This window comes from Lagopus leucura, unplaced genomic scaffold (assembly GCF_019238085.1).
Source record: "Lagopus leucura isolate 7727_CA_CO unplaced genomic scaffold, USGS_WTPT01 Super-Scaffold_100159, whole genome shotgun sequence".
Classification (NCBI taxonomy): Eukaryota; Metazoa; Chordata; class Aves; order Galliformes; family Phasianidae; genus Lagopus; species Lagopus leucura.
In genome coordinates, this window is record NW_024962335.1 from 22,433,404 (window position 1) to 22,451,043 (window position 17,640).

General features: G+C 38.3%; 1 protein-coding gene across 8 annotated transcripts in view; it reads left to right on the plus strand.

Moving 5' to 3' along the window:
- Window positions 1-17,640, plus strand: part of WNK1 (WNK lysine deficient protein kinase 1) — a 97,177-nt gene that overhangs the window by 43,833 nt on the left and 35,704 nt on the right. For all 8 annotated transcript variants that reach the window (XM_042889912.1, XM_042889914.1, XM_042889915.1 and 5 more), the window contains exons 5-8: window positions 9,166-9,254; window positions 10,609-10,828; window positions 11,046-11,382; window positions 12,140-12,327. In XM_042889912.1, the coding sequence (XP_042745846.1) occupies window positions 9,166-9,254; window positions 10,609-10,828; window positions 11,046-11,382; window positions 12,140-12,327 (834 nt within the window). The remainder of the gene's footprint in view (window positions 1-9,165; window positions 9,255-10,608; window positions 10,829-11,045; window positions 11,383-12,139; window positions 12,328-17,640) is intronic.

Genomic DNA, 17,640 nt, shown 5'->3' on the forward strand with positions numbered 1-17,640 from the left:
GTTGTTTCTTTGTCCAGTGAAGGTATTTTGAGCTTTCTAGTACTGAGGTTTTGACTTATTAAGGTAAATATCTTTCAGAGATGTTTCTACTATACCACCTATTTCCACTATCAGATTTCTGTGCATAGCAGGAATATTTTTAGGACCCTCATCTGAAACTGAATCTTTTGGTACACAAATAGAAGTCTTTAACTTCAATTCTGGTAAGTTAGAAAATAAAAGAGATGGTGGCTTTTGTTGCATTGTGCGCTATTTTTGCAGTTTTTGCAACACTGTCCTTTGCCGGAAACTCAGGTTTATGTTTGTTTAACAGGTATTTTCTGAGTGTTCATATTGGTAGCAAATGTGGTTTTATGATCCATGAAAAAGGTGTTATGTTGAATTGTTCTTTTTAATTCAGTTTTAAGTTCACTAGACCTAATCTGTGGATTGAGAATTACTATTGCTGTACTCAGATTTTAGAATGAATGTTAGATGATGTTTATCTGTCAGATTGGTAGCTAATTAAAGCAGAGAATGCGACTAATACGACATGATTTTTTTTTCAAAAATACATTTTCCATACTGAAAATAGAAGAGACGTTTTTGTTTTTAATATTGCGTCGCTGTGGCATTTCTGTATTTATAGCACTGAGATGTGTGTCTAGGCATGTTGCCATTCTCTTGAAAGCCATTTCTGAGCTGAAATCCCAACAAAACGACGGGCCATTCAGCTAGCTTGAAATGCTCACCATTGCATGTTCTTGTTCAGTTGACAAAGGCAGTACTCCTGCTTCAGAGTGTTAGGGAAGTGATGGAGTCACTGTTCTTGAAGGTTTTCGATAAGAGGGTAGATGTGGCACTGAAAGACATGGTTAGTGGGCTGGTAATGATGGGTTGACAGCTGGTCTAGATGATCTTAGTGGTCTTTTCCAACGTTAATGATTCTATGATTCTAACTGTGCCTAGCCTTCTTGTCTACTCAGACTTTACTGTTGTTTCACTTGTATCAACATCCTGTGTATTTTTTAATAAGACCTGTTTTACCATGTAGCTATATCATTTGACAGCAATGCACTAAGGAATTGCATTCTGCCTTTTGATTACTAAGTCACCTCTTCTAGGGACTGTGTAATTTCTACTGTTCCTTATAGAGGAATGCTGCAGTTACAGGAGGTGCTATGATTACTTCATCTACTTTTAAACTAAAAACATGTTCAGCTCCAGATTCTTCTGACTTTTGAAATAAATTGATGTTTTTTCCTACCTGGAGGTGCTTATGAGCAGAGAATTGGCACATCTGGAAAAAGTCTATAAAGTACGTTGTGTGCGAGGCCAGGAAACTAGTCAACGTGGTGGTAATTGTAAGGTAGCATAAGATACACTTCAATATTATCACAAATAGGATGGTTTTGGAAAGGAACGCAGGCAGTGATTTCTTTAGGATAAGACTGGTCTTTGTTCAAGTTCTTAAATGAGCTTCGTTAATGGGATAGACTTCACATGCATGGTGTTGTAAAGTTTTAATGCTAAATTCCTTGGCTTTAAGTAAAAACACAACGTTGAGGCTCTGGCAGCTTTGGAGATTAATTGTGGATGGATGTGGAGATGACAGCAAGAAGTGATAAACAGTCAGATGAGGAATACATTCTGTTCTTTGTACTAAGGATTCTCTCATGCTAATAACTAGACGTTTCTCTTAAGAAACCTCAGTTCAAGGATTTTCATTATTTGAGAATGCATGGTGAAGTGAAAAGGAAAATGATTTCCATACTGGTCAGTCAGGTTGCGGCCACCGAGCCTGTATAAACACTGCATTGCCTCCATTGTCTTCATAACTGAATGTGAAATCTGGGTGCACATTTATCAGTAGCAAATGTTGAAGACAGCTGATTCAAGGAAATTTAAGAATCACGAGACTTAAATTACTTGCACACCAGTATAATAGGAGATGGATGTCATATCTCTAGCTTCTAGTGACTGCAGACAGACTGGTTGAGCTATTTCAGTGATGAAGAGCTTTCTTAAATAGTTGAGAGAGGAATTTTGGTCTGGGTGGTGGTAGATTAGTCAGGTTCAAAAGGTATCAGGTTCAAAATGTGCAGTCGTTGCTTTTCTTTATAAGAGAGCACAACTGTCCTGAGACAGTGGTCTAAATAGTGCCTTGTGAGCCAACTAGCCCATTGAAAGCCATTGTCTACTCCTATTGCTTGTATTGCAGTAATGCTATTTACTCTGCTAGGATATTGATCTTGTGCAGAGCTTATTCTGCAGGATTTACAGATTTCATTCTTGACAGAATTATCAATTGTCCAGAATTAATTACTATGGAAATACTGTCATCAGAAGCTCAATTTTCACTTCAGTTAACTGTGCAGTATCGTTTTAATTTTTTTTTTCTGCTGTCTCAGGTTTTATAACTTCTTGTTTAACAAGAACAGTAAAATATAGCTTCTGTAGGCAACCCGTATCTCTTTCACCTGAGTAAATGCAGAGTGGGATTTTCCTTTTCCGAATAGATTTGTTTGAGCTAGGATGAGAATTAGGATATAGGTGTACTCTGTGTGAAATAAGGAAAGAACTAAATCTGAAAGAGTGTTTCCAGACAACGGGATTAAGATAAGACTTGGAAAAGGGGGTGAAATAGTTAAACTTGTAGGTTTTAAGGGCTGGGTGAGTAACTAATAGCAAGTGGTGACCTTTAGAAGATCGTGGGGTAAACCAATTTAAATGCAGTATAAGCTATTGCCTGGAGGCTTCTCGGGGTCTATGGAAGGAGGTAGGATTCCTGGATTGTTTTCCACTGGAATCATATGCTCCATCTAGTTTCATAGAATTAATGGTTTGTGGCAGCTTGAGTCCGGCTCAAACTAGCATAGTAACAACTTAGCAAAAGGAAAATGTGGAGACTATAATTACTTTGTTTGTGAGATTTGACTTTGCTACTGATTGTATTAGCCTCTGGACTGCAAAGTTTGAACATTTTATTTGAGATGATTAATCATTTACAGCAGAATTCCTCTCGAGGTCTGCAGTTAAAGCACTACCGCAAAGAGGCGAGCAAACATGGTTATACTGAGACATGTACACTGTGTGCATAGTAAAAGTCGAAACACTTCAAATATTCCTTGTATTTTATGCTGTACACCCCAGAAGACTGCAGCGCAGCCTTAATCAGATATGCTTAATGTTAGATGGTATTCTTGGAAAGGACATTTGCTTTGGCTGCACAGTGTCTATTGGGTTTGAGTGGAAGTGTAATGGTGACACAAAATTATAAGCCATGGCAAGTGAAATGCCATCATGCTTTATTGAAAATGCCAATAAGCAGTTAAAACTGAGGTAATCAACAACAGTTTGTTGATGCGGGGGTATAAAATTTCTAGCTAAGCAGTTGGAAGGCCTCTCAACATACCAGTGTCCCTAAGAACCTCTTGTCCCTTGACACCTCTCAGGTTTCCCTACAGCTAGTGGAAGGGATTTCTAAAATGCCCAGTGGAGGATCAGAAAGTGTTGATGGTGCATGGTGTAACAGCGTTGGTATAGTTCTGGTGTACTTGAGGAACTAAGTCTGCTATTTTGAGGGACTGAAAAGTGTTCTTGATGAACTGTAATAAAATTCAATTTTAAATTTTCCTCATTAGTTGATTAAGATTTGTTTGTTCACTTTGCATTTGAAGGCTACGTATGAGGTTTCTCGCCTTTACTCCATATGTCCTTCCAAAAAAACTCTGAACGACTCATTTTATTAGTAAGCAAGTTCCACAGTAGCTGTTTAAAACTAGATATCAAGGGCAAAAAAAAATAAAGACTTCATGTTAGGTTTGGAGTATAGCAAGAATTGGTAGGAAATACCAGTGCAGACTGTATTCATGCAAGTGATGCGAAAGAGGCAATGATGCAGCTTTCTAACTTTGTCCAGCAGATTGAACATCACCTTCAATACCTATTCCCACTAATAAAAAAGTTGATAATGCTACCAATGGTCATGGAATTTGACTAAGGAAATGGGCTATTCTTTGTTAGCCTTGTGGAGGTTTTGCTTTTGTAGGATTAAATTAAAATTAATAGATGTAATTACACTTGTTTAGCTCCATGGAAAGAAGAGGAGAAACAGCAGCTCTCTTCACAGTACAAAAGTAGTGCAAGCAATGTTAGGTGAGAACAACCTACTGATCGACCCATTCCACAGCTGGGGGGGGGAATTGGGTGATGTTCCTGCATACAGCCTTAAACTATGGCAGAAAACAGGTGGAGAATAGGCAGAGCAGCTCAATGGGGAGGCGGAGACAAGTAGAAAGTAAAGGCTTTCTGTGCTGCCTTCTCTTCCTCCTCCTTGCGACCAACTGGACAGGCTGGAAAGGACGAGCTCACCTCTTATAGTCATTATTTCTATTCAGAATTTGAGTGATAAAAGCCGATATTAAGCTTGAATCTCTGCAGCCTCATGAACTGCACTTGGAAGAGTACAAGAGGAGTCAAAGAAAAAACAATGCTCCCTTCTAACTTCGATGTCTGCTTTCCTTCTGCTGTGCGTTAAACCCACAGCTTGAGGGATTCCCATCGGAAACTCGCACCCAACTAACGCTGGTGTGCAAGTCTCTCTTTTCCTGATGGATTTTACAAAAAGGGAGGTCGGTCCCGTATTTGTAATTGTTAATTCCCACTGTTGTTGCTGCTCTCACAAGGATTGCACTAAAGAGGTAGGTGAGAATGTCAAGTCTAGAAAAATTGCATAGGAGCAGTAAAGGATTTGGGGGTAGTGAATCAGATTTATTAACAAGTGTGAGCTGCTTTGTATTTGCTTGGAATGCCCTTAGATTTTAAACTTGGTTGTACTTTTCCTCCAACTTCCTAATGAATATTCAAATCCTATTCAGAGTAGCTAGAACACTTAGCTCCTGCTATTGCCAATTTGTGTTGCTCTCCATTGAACTGTTTAAAATTTTTTTTTAAAAGTTCTCAGGGCTTGTTGACATTGTGTATACTATTTTCATGGTGTAAAAAGCACTGATTGTACCTTCTCTTGCAATATTGTCAGTATATTTTGAATTAGAGTGAGATGATAATCTACTTATCCATTTATTTGGTGTGCTAACTCATGTAAAATACTACTACATACTTCTAGGCAAAAGTTGTTAAGGGGAGTTCTCATGTTTAAAAGCTTGAAAATGTATAATTTTCTAAGAGTACAGAGCTCGCTTTTAGCGGATCGTATAACCATACAAATGTGGCTGCTGCAATTTTCAAATTCAGTTGTGTGTGTTTTTTTTTTTTTTAAACCTGATTTAAACCTGTTAAAATCACAAACTTCTTACATTTCACTTGTCTTCCTTGTGATAATCTCCTGTACTTAAATGAAGACTAAGATAAGTACTAATAAAGCATTCAGCTTTGCCTAAGTTGTGTTTTGCGCTGCCTGTATGTACACCAACATTGTAAAGGTTTGGATGCCTTCCTGAAATGTTTGGTGGGTTCTACTTTCTTAGCATTGTTTTCAAGAGACACGGTTGTGCTCACATCAGCTGCAACACTTGTACTTCGTGTGCAAGTGTGGGCGCTACTGCAACAATGCAGCAAACCAGGCTGGGGATCTTGGTCTCACTGGAAACCACTGCAGGCTTTTTTGGCTGAGTTTGTTTCAAGTCTGCTAAACACCATGATCTGGTTCATTATGCAGCTGTGTAAATGCTTTTGCCAGCCTTAGGGAGGAAATGACAGGCATGTGGGAATGGGAGATGGAGAAACAGGATGCTGCTGCTTTCAGCAGCCATGTCAGTGTATGATGATGTAGATAATAGCTTGAGAAAATGTACTTGTTATACCTAGTTACAAGTTTTTAGTCTGCAAGAGCTCTTCCTTTCACTTCCTTAACAAATTTATAAATTACAGTTTATAATAGTATTTGGGTATTTAACTCTGATTGAATTTCCAGTGGACAGTGGAACAAATAGATTAAAAAAAAATGTCCTATGATTTTTCTGAGCAATTTGGGGACTGGGGAGAAAATGTGTGAATGAGGCCATTTTGCAGTAAGTGTGCAGTGTTAAAACCAGGAAACAGTGAGGACTACAGTGCCTTTGGGTTCAGAATCTAATGAAAGTATGCCTGGCTGCACAGCTCATGAGCTTTTAAGGACACATGAAGGTTATTTGAATCACAGGGTCCCCCTCTGGTTTCTCTGTGACGGCATGATTACAAGGGAAGGACATCTCTGTGTAGAAAAGGATCATTGATTTACTGATTGCCATTAATACCATCTTCTGTCTTGTTATGTGAAGTGGTCTTTCACTTTTGGCAGTCGAAAAGAAAAACTGATTTTCAGAGCTGAGCATAGTCTGAACTTTGGTTTAAGGGATTCTTGACCAGTTTAGGCAGTTCTAACTGACTTTGGAAGAAGCTGAGAAAGGCAGCTGCTTGAACACCCAATCCTATATTACTTTTAGGTCCCAGTGTGAATGTATCTGAGATTTTCTGAGGGAAACCTCAGAATTATGGAAGCTATGGTGGCGAAAGACTTGGCTGGGGAGAGCTTTTTTCTTAACTGTTTTTTTGTTTTTGTTTTTAATTCACGAAATGGAGTACTATAAGGTGGCCCTCATGGAAGGTCCTGAAGTTTTTGTTCGTTTACTTAACATCTTTCAGGATAGAGGTATACAGAGTAGCAGACTGAGTCCCTGATTTAAAAACATTTTCTTAGCTACTTCTCTTCAGGCATTGTGCAAGAAGAGGGCATGTGGTCAAATAGTCACCAAGAAGGCTCATGTTCTGGTTTCCCTATGTTAATGCTTTTTTGTCTTATATTCATCTTAGTTTTTAGGTTTTCTAAAATAAGATAGTGCCACAGATCCGACACTTTCCTTCTGCTGCCGTTGTAAATGAGCGTGCAGGTGGGCAGATGCTATGGCTGGAAGTTGGGCTGCTTAGGAGTATTAAATAAGTTTAAATTTTAGACAACTTCTCTGGCAAATTTAGATACAAATCTATACAACAGCCAGGCAAATAACTATTGCACAGATTATCTGAGTATACATGAATATAAGTGAGCATTTCATTCTGTGCACATATGAACCTGAATTCCTGGGACTATTTTAAGCTCAGCCACATATTAAAAGATGGGTGTATCTGCCATGTGAGCAGAGACAAATACACAGGCATTCTATGCAAGCAGTAAATGCTAAAAGCAGTTTAATAAAATTCACTGAGTGTATTGCTTTGTGGCATCCTGCTGGAAAGCGGGAGATTTGTGGTATGACCTGGCTACAGTATTGTAGTGTACTCAGGCAAACTTGCTATCAGCTGAGGCATTTATCTCCAGAAGTCTTACTTTCACTGAAGCTTTTTAGTGTTAAATTAACGTACGCTGACAGGCTGTGTTTCAGATCTTAGTCTTGTTGCAGTACGCTCCTCAGTTCTGTAATCTCAATTGCTGAAATGTCATAGGGACAAATTTCAGAGCTTCTAAGTAGAAAATTGAGAATGTTGTTGTAACAGGAGGTTTCTACTAAGGGAAAGATCTGTGTCTTTCTATGGTTCTTCTCCTTTCTCTTCAAATGTTGGATGTGATCACCAAATTTCAGATGCTTTCACAACACCTTTGCACAATGACAAATAGTGCGGTTCTTCACTGAAAGACTGGATGCTATGCTCTCCCAGTCTTGTTTTTGCATATGTTTGAAGTAAACTGTGCCCTCTCGTGGAAGAGCATGGTAGGGAATGTCTTAGGTTGTGAACACATGAAATCAATATGCTGCCATGTTTGGCCAAGAAAAACAATATCTAAATGTAGATAAAAATTACTATTGTATTAAGTCAACGTTCAGTTAAATAAAAGTCTGCAGCTGCAAAGGCTCTGGTTGAGAGACTTGACTCTTTACATTTCAAGGCTTCCTTTGCACTGACAGTAAAGAAGTGCTATATTTTCATATTCCACTTGGGTGAGAAGGGATATCTAATGGTACACTGAGAGAAATACTTCCTCATTAAGACACAGATCATGCTGTCTGTATTGTTTCTTCATTTGTATTTGTCCTTGAGTCTGTTTCTTTCATTTTTTTACTTATGATTCACCAGTTACACAGGCTCAGATGTGTCCAGTGTATGTGGTAATTAATATTATATGTTGCTATCTCAGTACTATATGTTACTGTGCATCAAATTATACTGATTTTCAGGATTGTTTGACTTGAAAGTTTGGGCACATCACATAAACAACATTTGAACAAGGTGGCTCCATCCTTGCTTTCTTCCATCTTAAAATACAGAATTTGAAGCTAAAGGCTGAATCAAGTAAAACTGAGCGCCAAGTCTTGCTGGTTTGGACAATTGCCCCCTGAAAAAGAGCTCTTGGCCATGATTTAGTGATGGAGTTTGGCTTTCTGTGTCTGCAGCGTTCTGCAGAATTCCCAACTGGTCAAACCTCGTGGTCTAGTTACTTGACTGAAATGAGTAGTTGCTTGCACTTAGATTTTATTTCTATCTGTCCCCAATGGCTTTAACATGTACTGAAGAAAGAATCATCATACATTCTTGAAGGGCTTTTGGAAAGGTGTGTATTGTGAAGCTCACTTTCCTGGACTCACAACAGCAATCATACAAGAGCATGGTTTGAAATTATTAGATTTGAGAAGAGCTAAGATGTAAAGATTTTTTTTTTCCTTTCCCATTCTTCTTTTTTAAACACTATTCACGTTATATAATGATCCAGTCTGATCATTCTGAGCTATTGTTTTTCCCATAAAATCATTCTGCCAAAATTACTTCATCTAATGGCATGTTAGGAACTTTCTGGGAAGCAGCAGAATCCTTTAAAGACTCTTGAAGTCAATCTTGTGGGTTCTTGCGGTAGTGTTCAATAGGAAACATTTTTTCCTCTGATCATCATACCTTCTGTAGACAAAAATGAAACGGTAAGCTTATGCTTATAGCCTGGCACCTAACTGTTGAAACCTTCTGTCATGGAAGTCTAATCAAGAAATGCTGGAAAAAAATCCACGTTTGAAAAAGTCACTAGGAAACAGATGAACAATAATATTGGGGGTAGATTTCCTTACAACCTCCACTAGTGGGGAGTTCTGCCAAGGTACATGTTGAATAAAAACAGTCGGTTTGTAAGTGAATATTTGCACAAACAAAACTTAAGTCAAGTGAGCCTTCCAGATTTTTCTTCTTATTTGTATGTTTCAGGGTGTCAAGCCCGCCAGCTTTGATAAAGTAGCGATCCCTGAAGTGAAGGAGATTATTGAGGGATGCATTCGGCAAAACAAAGGCGAAAGGTAAGCTTTCTTTCCCGTACTGATAGAGATATTGCTTTTGTCTGAATCTGTAACTCGTTAATACTAGATACAGTTAATTGCTGGGATCTGATGCAAGTTAGAAAATGAATATTATTTCTGCAGGTTCTTTCTCTGGCAGGTTCTCATTTAACACTTGTTTTACTGCATTAGTGCAAGGCAAAGTGCAAATCCTGTAGTAACCATCCATGTTATTCAGAAGTTCTACTGTTCTTACTAAAATTTTGATCTAATCAGTAAAATAGCATATGATGATCTTTCCAAGTTAATGGGATTAATGGGATTCCTTACTCTGTAGCTCTGTTGGGTTTTTTGTTTTTCTTTTTTCCTTTTCAGTCCCTTTGATTCCGTTGGCATTTATAGCTAATTATCTTGAGGGCTCTTTATTTTTGAAGTTATTGATGTTTGTTTACATTCAAATTTTCTGCAAGATTATTTTGGCTTGAAGTGATTAGCTTAGACCATTGCAGAAAATCTGTAGCTGTTCTAATGGTTTATTAATGGATTTTGGTTTTGTTTTTGTTTTTTTTTTTTTTGCTTTTATGTAGTTGCTTTTATGTAGATTGTTGGGGTTAAGAATGCTTCAATCTTCTGTCTTTTTCTAGCTCTTCACTATTCTGTTCTGAGCCTGTTCTGTCAGTGTAGAGTTGTCTGCTATTAATTCTTGGAGTTTTACATCTAATGCTGTTGCTGTGTACTTTGGACTTCAAATTTAAATGTTTAAAGCAATTATGTATATTTCCATTTCTGAACTAATTTTCTGAATGCATGGCACTTGTTCCTTATCTTTTATCTTAACCAGTTAGCTTTCAGACTACTGCTACACTCTGTGAATATAAGAATATATTGCTAATGTTTTTGTACTTTCTGGACAAAGGTAACTGTGGAAAACTGTGCAAGTTGAAATGGTTGAAAACAGTACAGAATATGAAAGGTGCTTCACTAGTGCTGAATTAACTAGGTTAGACTTTTGTCAATATCTTTAAATAGACTGAAATAGCTTTTATGACTGCTGAACTGATCTGGGGACTAAGAGTTGTGTGTTGGATCTTCAGTAAAACCGAACTGTCCCTTCAAGGCTTGTAATTTTAGGCAGTGGGCACTTCTGCTAACCAATGTGTGACTTTTTTTTACCTAAATATATAGAGCTGTTGCATTTTATTCCTTCATCATACTTTTAGATAGAAATTTGCATGATGAGCTGTCAAGTGGTTAAGGAGAGGAGGCATGAAATGTAGATGATAAATTTGGTAGGTTGTCAGGCAAGGATATTTCTTAATATTTGATGAAAACCTAACGGTGTATGTGCTCTCCACATTGTTTTCCAATCTGCTAGATATGCTATTAAGGACCTTTTGAATCATGCTTTCTTCCAAGAAGAGACTGGAGTACGGGTAGAGCTAGCAGAGGAAGATGATGGAGAAAAAATTGCCATTAAACTCTGGCTGCGAATTGAAGACATCAAAAAACTTAAGGGCAAATATAAAGATAATGAGGCAATAGAGTTTTCCTTTGACTTGGAGAGAGATGTCCCAGAGGATGTGGCACAGGAAATGGTAAGTGGTGGCAGTCTTGCAAAACATTGAAGGTAATAGCATTCTTTGACAGTCAGATGTCATCTGTCAGCCTTTGCATTTACTCTTACTGTCTAGAAATAAAACTGCTTCAGAAGTCTGTGAATGAGAAGTTAGTGCAAGAGAGTGATAGCCTATATTGTAGCACAATAGTGGCTGTCTATGACAGTCTGAATTCTGTGAATATATCCTCCTTCAGGTGGAATCTGGCTATGTCTGTGAAGGGGATCACAAGACAATGGCGAAAGCTATCAAGGACAGGGTATCTTTGATTAAGCGAAAGCGAGAGCAGCGTCAGTTGGTGCGAGAAGAACAGGAGAAGAAGCTTCAGGAAGAAGGTAGTCAGAAGCAGCAGCTGGAGCAACAGCAACCCTCAAGTGCTTCCCATGCAGGGTCAAAGCATCCCGTATCTGTCAGTGGTACTACTCCTGTCCCCACTACTTCAGCATCTGTTTCTACTCAAGTGGAGCCTGAAGAACCAGAAGCTGATCAACACCAACAACTGCAGTTCCAGCAACCCAGTATATCTATTCTTTGTAAGTGTGTCAGTTGATTTCTTTAGGAACTCTTGCACTTACACTATTTCACCTGCCCTTAGGGAGTCTGGAATCTGAATTGCCTTAATATTTTTAAGACAAAAATGATGCAGGTATTTCAGATCATGGTTCTGTTTCTGAAAAAAATCACTGCCTGTTCTACATACTAAACACGAGCACATAAGTTAACACGCCTAACTCTCCTGCCATCCCAATGTTAGAATCAGTATCTGAATAATGATATTAAATGAGAAGCTCCATGTCAGAAGTTAGCAAGCAAATTATGATCTGTTATAAGGTAGTAGAGATTTTAAGTTCTTTGTTATGCTTATTTTAGTTGCATCTGCCAGCTAGTACAATTGACCTGTTTTCTGCTTTCATGAAAAATAAAATAAAAGTGAAAAGCAAACAAAACAAGACAATAAGTGAGCCTGAAACATCATTCATGACAAAGTAGAATTTAGGTTTTTGTTTCTAGTTCAGCATTTAATAGGGAGCATAATTTACTGGCAAGTATATTTCCAAAGAACTCCTGAAATGACTGTTTTTCAGAAGCTAGGGGAAGGCTTACTGGTAGGGAGTTACTTAGTATATTGGAGAAAAGAAAACTCATGGTTTTTGCACCATTGTAAATATTAGAAGGGGTAAAATGCTTATAAGGTCATTGTGATGTGACACAAATGCAGTCTAATATTTGATAGTAATACTTGAATTATGAATCCAGTCTTGCAGTTCTTTTTGTCTTTATTTTCTGTAGCTGATGGAGCAGTTGACAGTGGCCAAGGGTCATCTGTTTATACTGAATCGTGTGTGAGCAGTCAGCAGACTGTGTCGTATGGTTCCCAGCATGACCAGCCAATCTCAACAGCTGCAGTCCAGGGGTATGCGGCTTCAGTTGGCCAAGTGCAGTCACAACAGCATGGAGGATATCAGCCACCTACAGTGGTAAGCCAGAACTTAAAAGTATTGCAAATGCATGGAATTATTTAGTTGTGAGGGTTGTTTTGTTTTGTTTTGTTTTTGTTTTCTTTTTTTGAAGGCGAGAAGAAAGTCTGCTAGGCATTCTTTCATGTATGCTTTCCATGCGATACAAATTCTGCATGGGAGCATTAAAATTCCTATTTTACAAGGTGACTGAATCTAGTTCAATGAAATAAAAGGAAATATTTTTCTTTAAAAAAAAAAGTTTTTATTAAATCTTGAGTACACTTAAGCAGAATGACAGGTTGGGATTTGTAATGGATGTAACATCCTCAGTACGAGACTATCTCATGAAAATGAGCATTTCATCTCACTTGGGAAGGTGTTTTGTATGTATGTGAAGTTACCAAATATTTAGCTATTGCTTTGATTTGAAGAAAGGATTAGAATAATTTAAGCTGCTGTTTTGAAGTGTGATATTGCTGTGTATGTCTGTGAGGCTTTGATTTACAGATTCTGCAGGTAAGCTCTTTTTAACTGTTATAGAATGCTGCATGTGAGTACTCCAGACTGAGGACCCCACATCCTTGTTCCCAATATTATTTCTAGCTTGTGTTGATTTGCTCATCAGTTGCCATGCATATTCCTTGTCCCTGGAAAGTCTGCACTGGGCACAAATACTTCTCCTACTATGTTCATTTGTGTGGCCCTTTTATTTTGGTACGTTCTTCCCTTGGTATGTTTTAGATCAGAGTACAAGAACATTCAGAAGTCTATTCCAGCACTGGAGTAAAACTTCTGCTACTCTTATATTGTCTTCAGTGGTTCCCTTGTCGTTTTGTTTTTGTTTTTTTAAACAAAAATCTAAACCTAAGGCAGAGATATCTTGTAGTATGGTAAAGCCATACAGGAAGATAATGTGACAGTCAGGACTTAAAAGAGTCCTCAATTTTTTGCTGCCTGTGCTTGTGGACTTCATTACAAAATCGGTGTTCCTAGATTTTTGGGAAACATGCTGGTTTCAGTCATAACCTGTAGTTTTGTAGTACTGCTAGTCCTTGGGCAAACGAATTTTCAAGCTCTCAAACTAAGTTACTGCTCTGGTTAAGCCATACTTTGATGTGTGAGTATGTCTTGGACTAGAAGCCATTTATTGCCTTGGGATGGCTAGTTTCCAGGTTGAAAGACCATGACCTTTTGAGAGAGGTTGGGAAAACAAGCACACTACAAATGTATAGTCAAGCTGCTCAGTTAAATCCTGAAATGTGCTCGTGCTCTGATGACAACAGCGGTACCGGAAGGTTAACAGAATGGAGTAGAACGCTACAAGAACTACTAAGACTTTGTTGGGAAGACAGGATGACAAGTCAAAATGAAATTGACATCTGGAGAAATAACCTTTAAAAGAAGTAGAATGCAGTACAATCAGGACGAGAGCAAGTTTCGTGCCTAAGCAGGAAAAATCAGCTACACAAGTACAGGACGAGCAACAACTGACTAGGCAGCAATTCCACCACTAAAAGAAAGAGTCAGGGATTATATTGGACCACAAGCTGGACATGGTCAAAAACATCATGCTATTGTGAAAAAGACAAACATCATGTTTTGTGAAGTAGTTCTGCTCTTCTTGGCCATTGTTAAGTCTATTTTGGACACTCTGCCTGATGAAGGAAGTTGAGAGTGTGAATGGGGAGAGAATTCAGAGGAGAGTGACAAAAAACACCAAGGATACAGGAAACATGGTTTTTGTGGGTTGACTGAAAGAGCTGAGTCTGTGGAAGATGAGCTTGAGGATAGAGAAAGCTGAAAGGCCACCATAAAATACATAGAGGCTAATCAGATCACAACATTGTTGTCAGATATAACAAAAATAATAAGCTTAAATTGCAGCAAGGAATTCTTGTTTAGAAAAGGATTTTTTTCTAACCAGAAAGGACAGTTGTTTACTCTAGACTCCATTACTGGAGCTGTTTCTGAACAGGTTAGATAAACTTGTCAGGAACGACATGTAGAACCGGTCCTGACTTGGACCAAGTGAAGAATAAGGGTAAGATGTTTAACCCTTTGAGGTTCCTGATGTCTCTCCTCAAAATACTGAGCAGTCTATTAAGGTTTCTCATATCAGAAATACTTAAAATTAGATCTCTGCTAGATACCTTGACTTTATTTTTTTTCTCAGTTATGTATTTGATTTTAGTTATCTTTAGAAATTATATCCAAAAGAGGGGCATGTATTTTTAGAGAAATATTTCAGTTTTTAAAAGCTGCCTCTCTAAAACATAATTTTTCCAATCATTCTAAAAAAAAAAACAAAAAAAAAACAACAACAACAAAAAAACAAAGCCTAAACAACAACAACAAAAAAGAACCAGACAGAAAGATAATTCTGATTCTGTCAGTTGGGTTGAATTTTGACCTATGGCCTTCTGTCTCGAGGCAAGATTACAAAATCCTTGATACTTGTATTGGCTCAGTGTCTGGAAAATGCTTGTCTAAGACTAATCTAACTAAACTTTCCATGTATTCAAACAGCTTTTTCCACAACTGTTTTGTAGACTGTGTAATGTTAAAATTTTTTAGGTAACATTTTAGTTGGTAAAGAACCAGCTGAAACCTCTTAGTTCACTTCATTCAGGGAGTTGCCTAAGCAGAGAGACTGGTTACAGAGAGGTGGTAGGTGTAAGAGCACATGCACTCACTAAACTAAGAATGAATGAAAGGCCATCAGTAACTTAAGGTTTTTTATTTGTCACATTATTAAGTGTAGTGAACACACATACTGTGGGCCACATTGGTGGCTCCAAGGAAAACATTCTCTCTTATCTGTTCTGCCTTCCACATGCTTCTTAGAAGGGCACTAGGTAACTTCCCTTACTGTTTAGTAACCTAAAGCAAACTTGAATCCTCAGAGGTGCACACATCCTGTTCTTGGTGTATGTCAACATTCATTCAGCATTCTCATATCTTCTTGCACACATAGTAGTCAGTATTGGGCCTATCATTGTGTGTCTGCATTTCTTTTCTATCATTACAATTTTTGCTGGTTTTGTTTTTAATTTTTTTGAAGTGTTCAATTTTTAACTTTTGTTTTCCTCCTTTAGCCTCAACGTGGTCGTAGCATGTCAGTTTGTGTTCCCCACCTTCCTGCTCTTCCCTCTATGTCCTGCATCCCTCTCAGTGCTCCTTGCACCCCACCACCAGCGCTGTCTGCACCTCTCTCTCCTTTCTACCTTCGGACTGTCCCTGAAGAAACCTTTGCAGAAAAGCTTTCTAAAGCCTTGGAAAGTGTCCTGCCCATGCACTCTGCCTCTCCACGCAAGCATCGACGCTCCAGCCTGCCCTCCCTCTCTGTCAGTCCTGTATGTGTTACCATTTGCCTCCCAGCACAGTAAGATAAGTTATCATTAAATACATCCTGGGCTTCAGGCATTTATAAATTGAGAAAAGGAAAAGATGATTCTTCCTCATTTCTGGGCTGCTAGCTTGTTTGTTTTTTTTTCCTGTTACTGTTTATTGACAAGCCGTACACTTAAAAACATGATCAGTGTTTGACCGTGTATTTTAGGAAAGTATAAATGAAAATTATTCAGCTATACCACAGAAGTTAAAGGGAAGACTAGTTCTTTTCCCCTGAAATCAGAAGACTGTTTTTCATTTTCCAACTTCCAAGCATTGAATGTTAATTAAGCCCTGCACAAAACAGCCGGCTTTTAAAGCTTAGTTGTTGTGGCTGGTTTTCCGGAAGCTTTGGCTTGCTATGATAGTGATAGTAGAAATTCAGAGTATGAATACTTTTGAGAAGTCTTACATTTTAATCGTGGTTGCCACCTTAGCGGCTGCTGCTTGGTGGGAAGATTTTCATGTGTTTCAAAAGGTCAGATGCATGACAGCTTGCAAGATAGCCTCTTTCAGTTTTTGGCTTTTATTCACGTAAAATAAGCTTTGAGAAACTTTTATCTGCAATTGAAGTATATAGAACTAACTTTCAGAATGTAGTCAGGAGTATTGGAGTGGGACCTTCTTCTTACTATTGGTCAATATGGAAATTTGCTGCTGCTTTTCCGGAAGAAGGGATGGGAAGGAAATGGAACAATGTGCAAAAGGCAAATTGAAAAAGTTGAAAGTAGCTCTTGTCTTCAAGACAGTACATTTGCTGCTGACTCTTACAATTTTTCCTTTAGTATCAGCAATATTTTCTTTCAGTGTACTGTAGGCAGCGATGAAAAAGATGCAGCATTGCTGAATTGTTTAGTATTCTTATGTAGAACTTTTGTCAGTGAAATTTTGCCTAGAAATCCTAACTAAGATGAGCCTAATCTGTAGTAATACATCATAAAGAGTGGAATCACTTAAAGTTTTTGTTGACAAACCTGTGAATGTATTGTTGTCCAGGAAAAAAAGTGGATTTGCTTCAGTGACTGCTAATTTCTTATGTGAAAAGGGTATGATGCAAATGGATCAAAATGATCAAAAGGGATGACTGAATTTGATGGAATCTGAAGACGCTGCATTTTTATGCATTTTCTTTTCATTATTTTTTCATGCGTAGGCTGGTATGGTTCAGTCTTGGAAAGCATTTTTGTTTAGCTCTCTGGATACCGTACAGAGCACCTTCCTGACAGGACACCAGCACTGTGTTTTTTACATTAGATAGTATTAAGTTTTCATATCATTTTAATCTTCCAGATGCAAGTTAGAGGCCCTGCGTCGTTACTGCTATCAAGTTCTGATTTTTTATATGCCCATATGGCAGTAACGTCCGGAGTTAGATTGGATTTCAAGCAATGACCGCAGTGAATAGCCCATGACAATAAATTGCATTCCATTGTCAGGAGCAAAACCAATGTTCGCATTTACTGAGTGGTTGGAGTTGGACTGGAAAAGCAGCTTTAACACAAGCAAATGTTTCCATTTGTAGACATGCCTGCCACGGATGTATTTAATGGATATTTACAACTCATCTAATTTTCCTAAGTATTGTATGTTTTTGACCATGAATTGAGTAGTCATTCTATAAAGTTACTTCACAGAACTGCCTAGTGAACTGTGCATGTTAATGTGCTTTCACTTTTAATGTATGAATTACTTGTCTTGTTCATGTCAATACAGCCTCAGCATCCGCGTGGGGGAACACCAACGTTCCCAGATTCACAGATATTTTTCCCAACCGTTCATGAACGGCCGGTGTCTTTCTCACCACCACCTGTCTGCCCGCCGAAGGTGGCAGTTGCTCAGCGCCGCAAGAGCACTTCATTTTTGGAAGCCCAAACTTGCCACTTCCAACCATTGCTGAAGACTGGCCAGAGTTTAGTTCCACCTGGTGGTAGTCCCACCAAT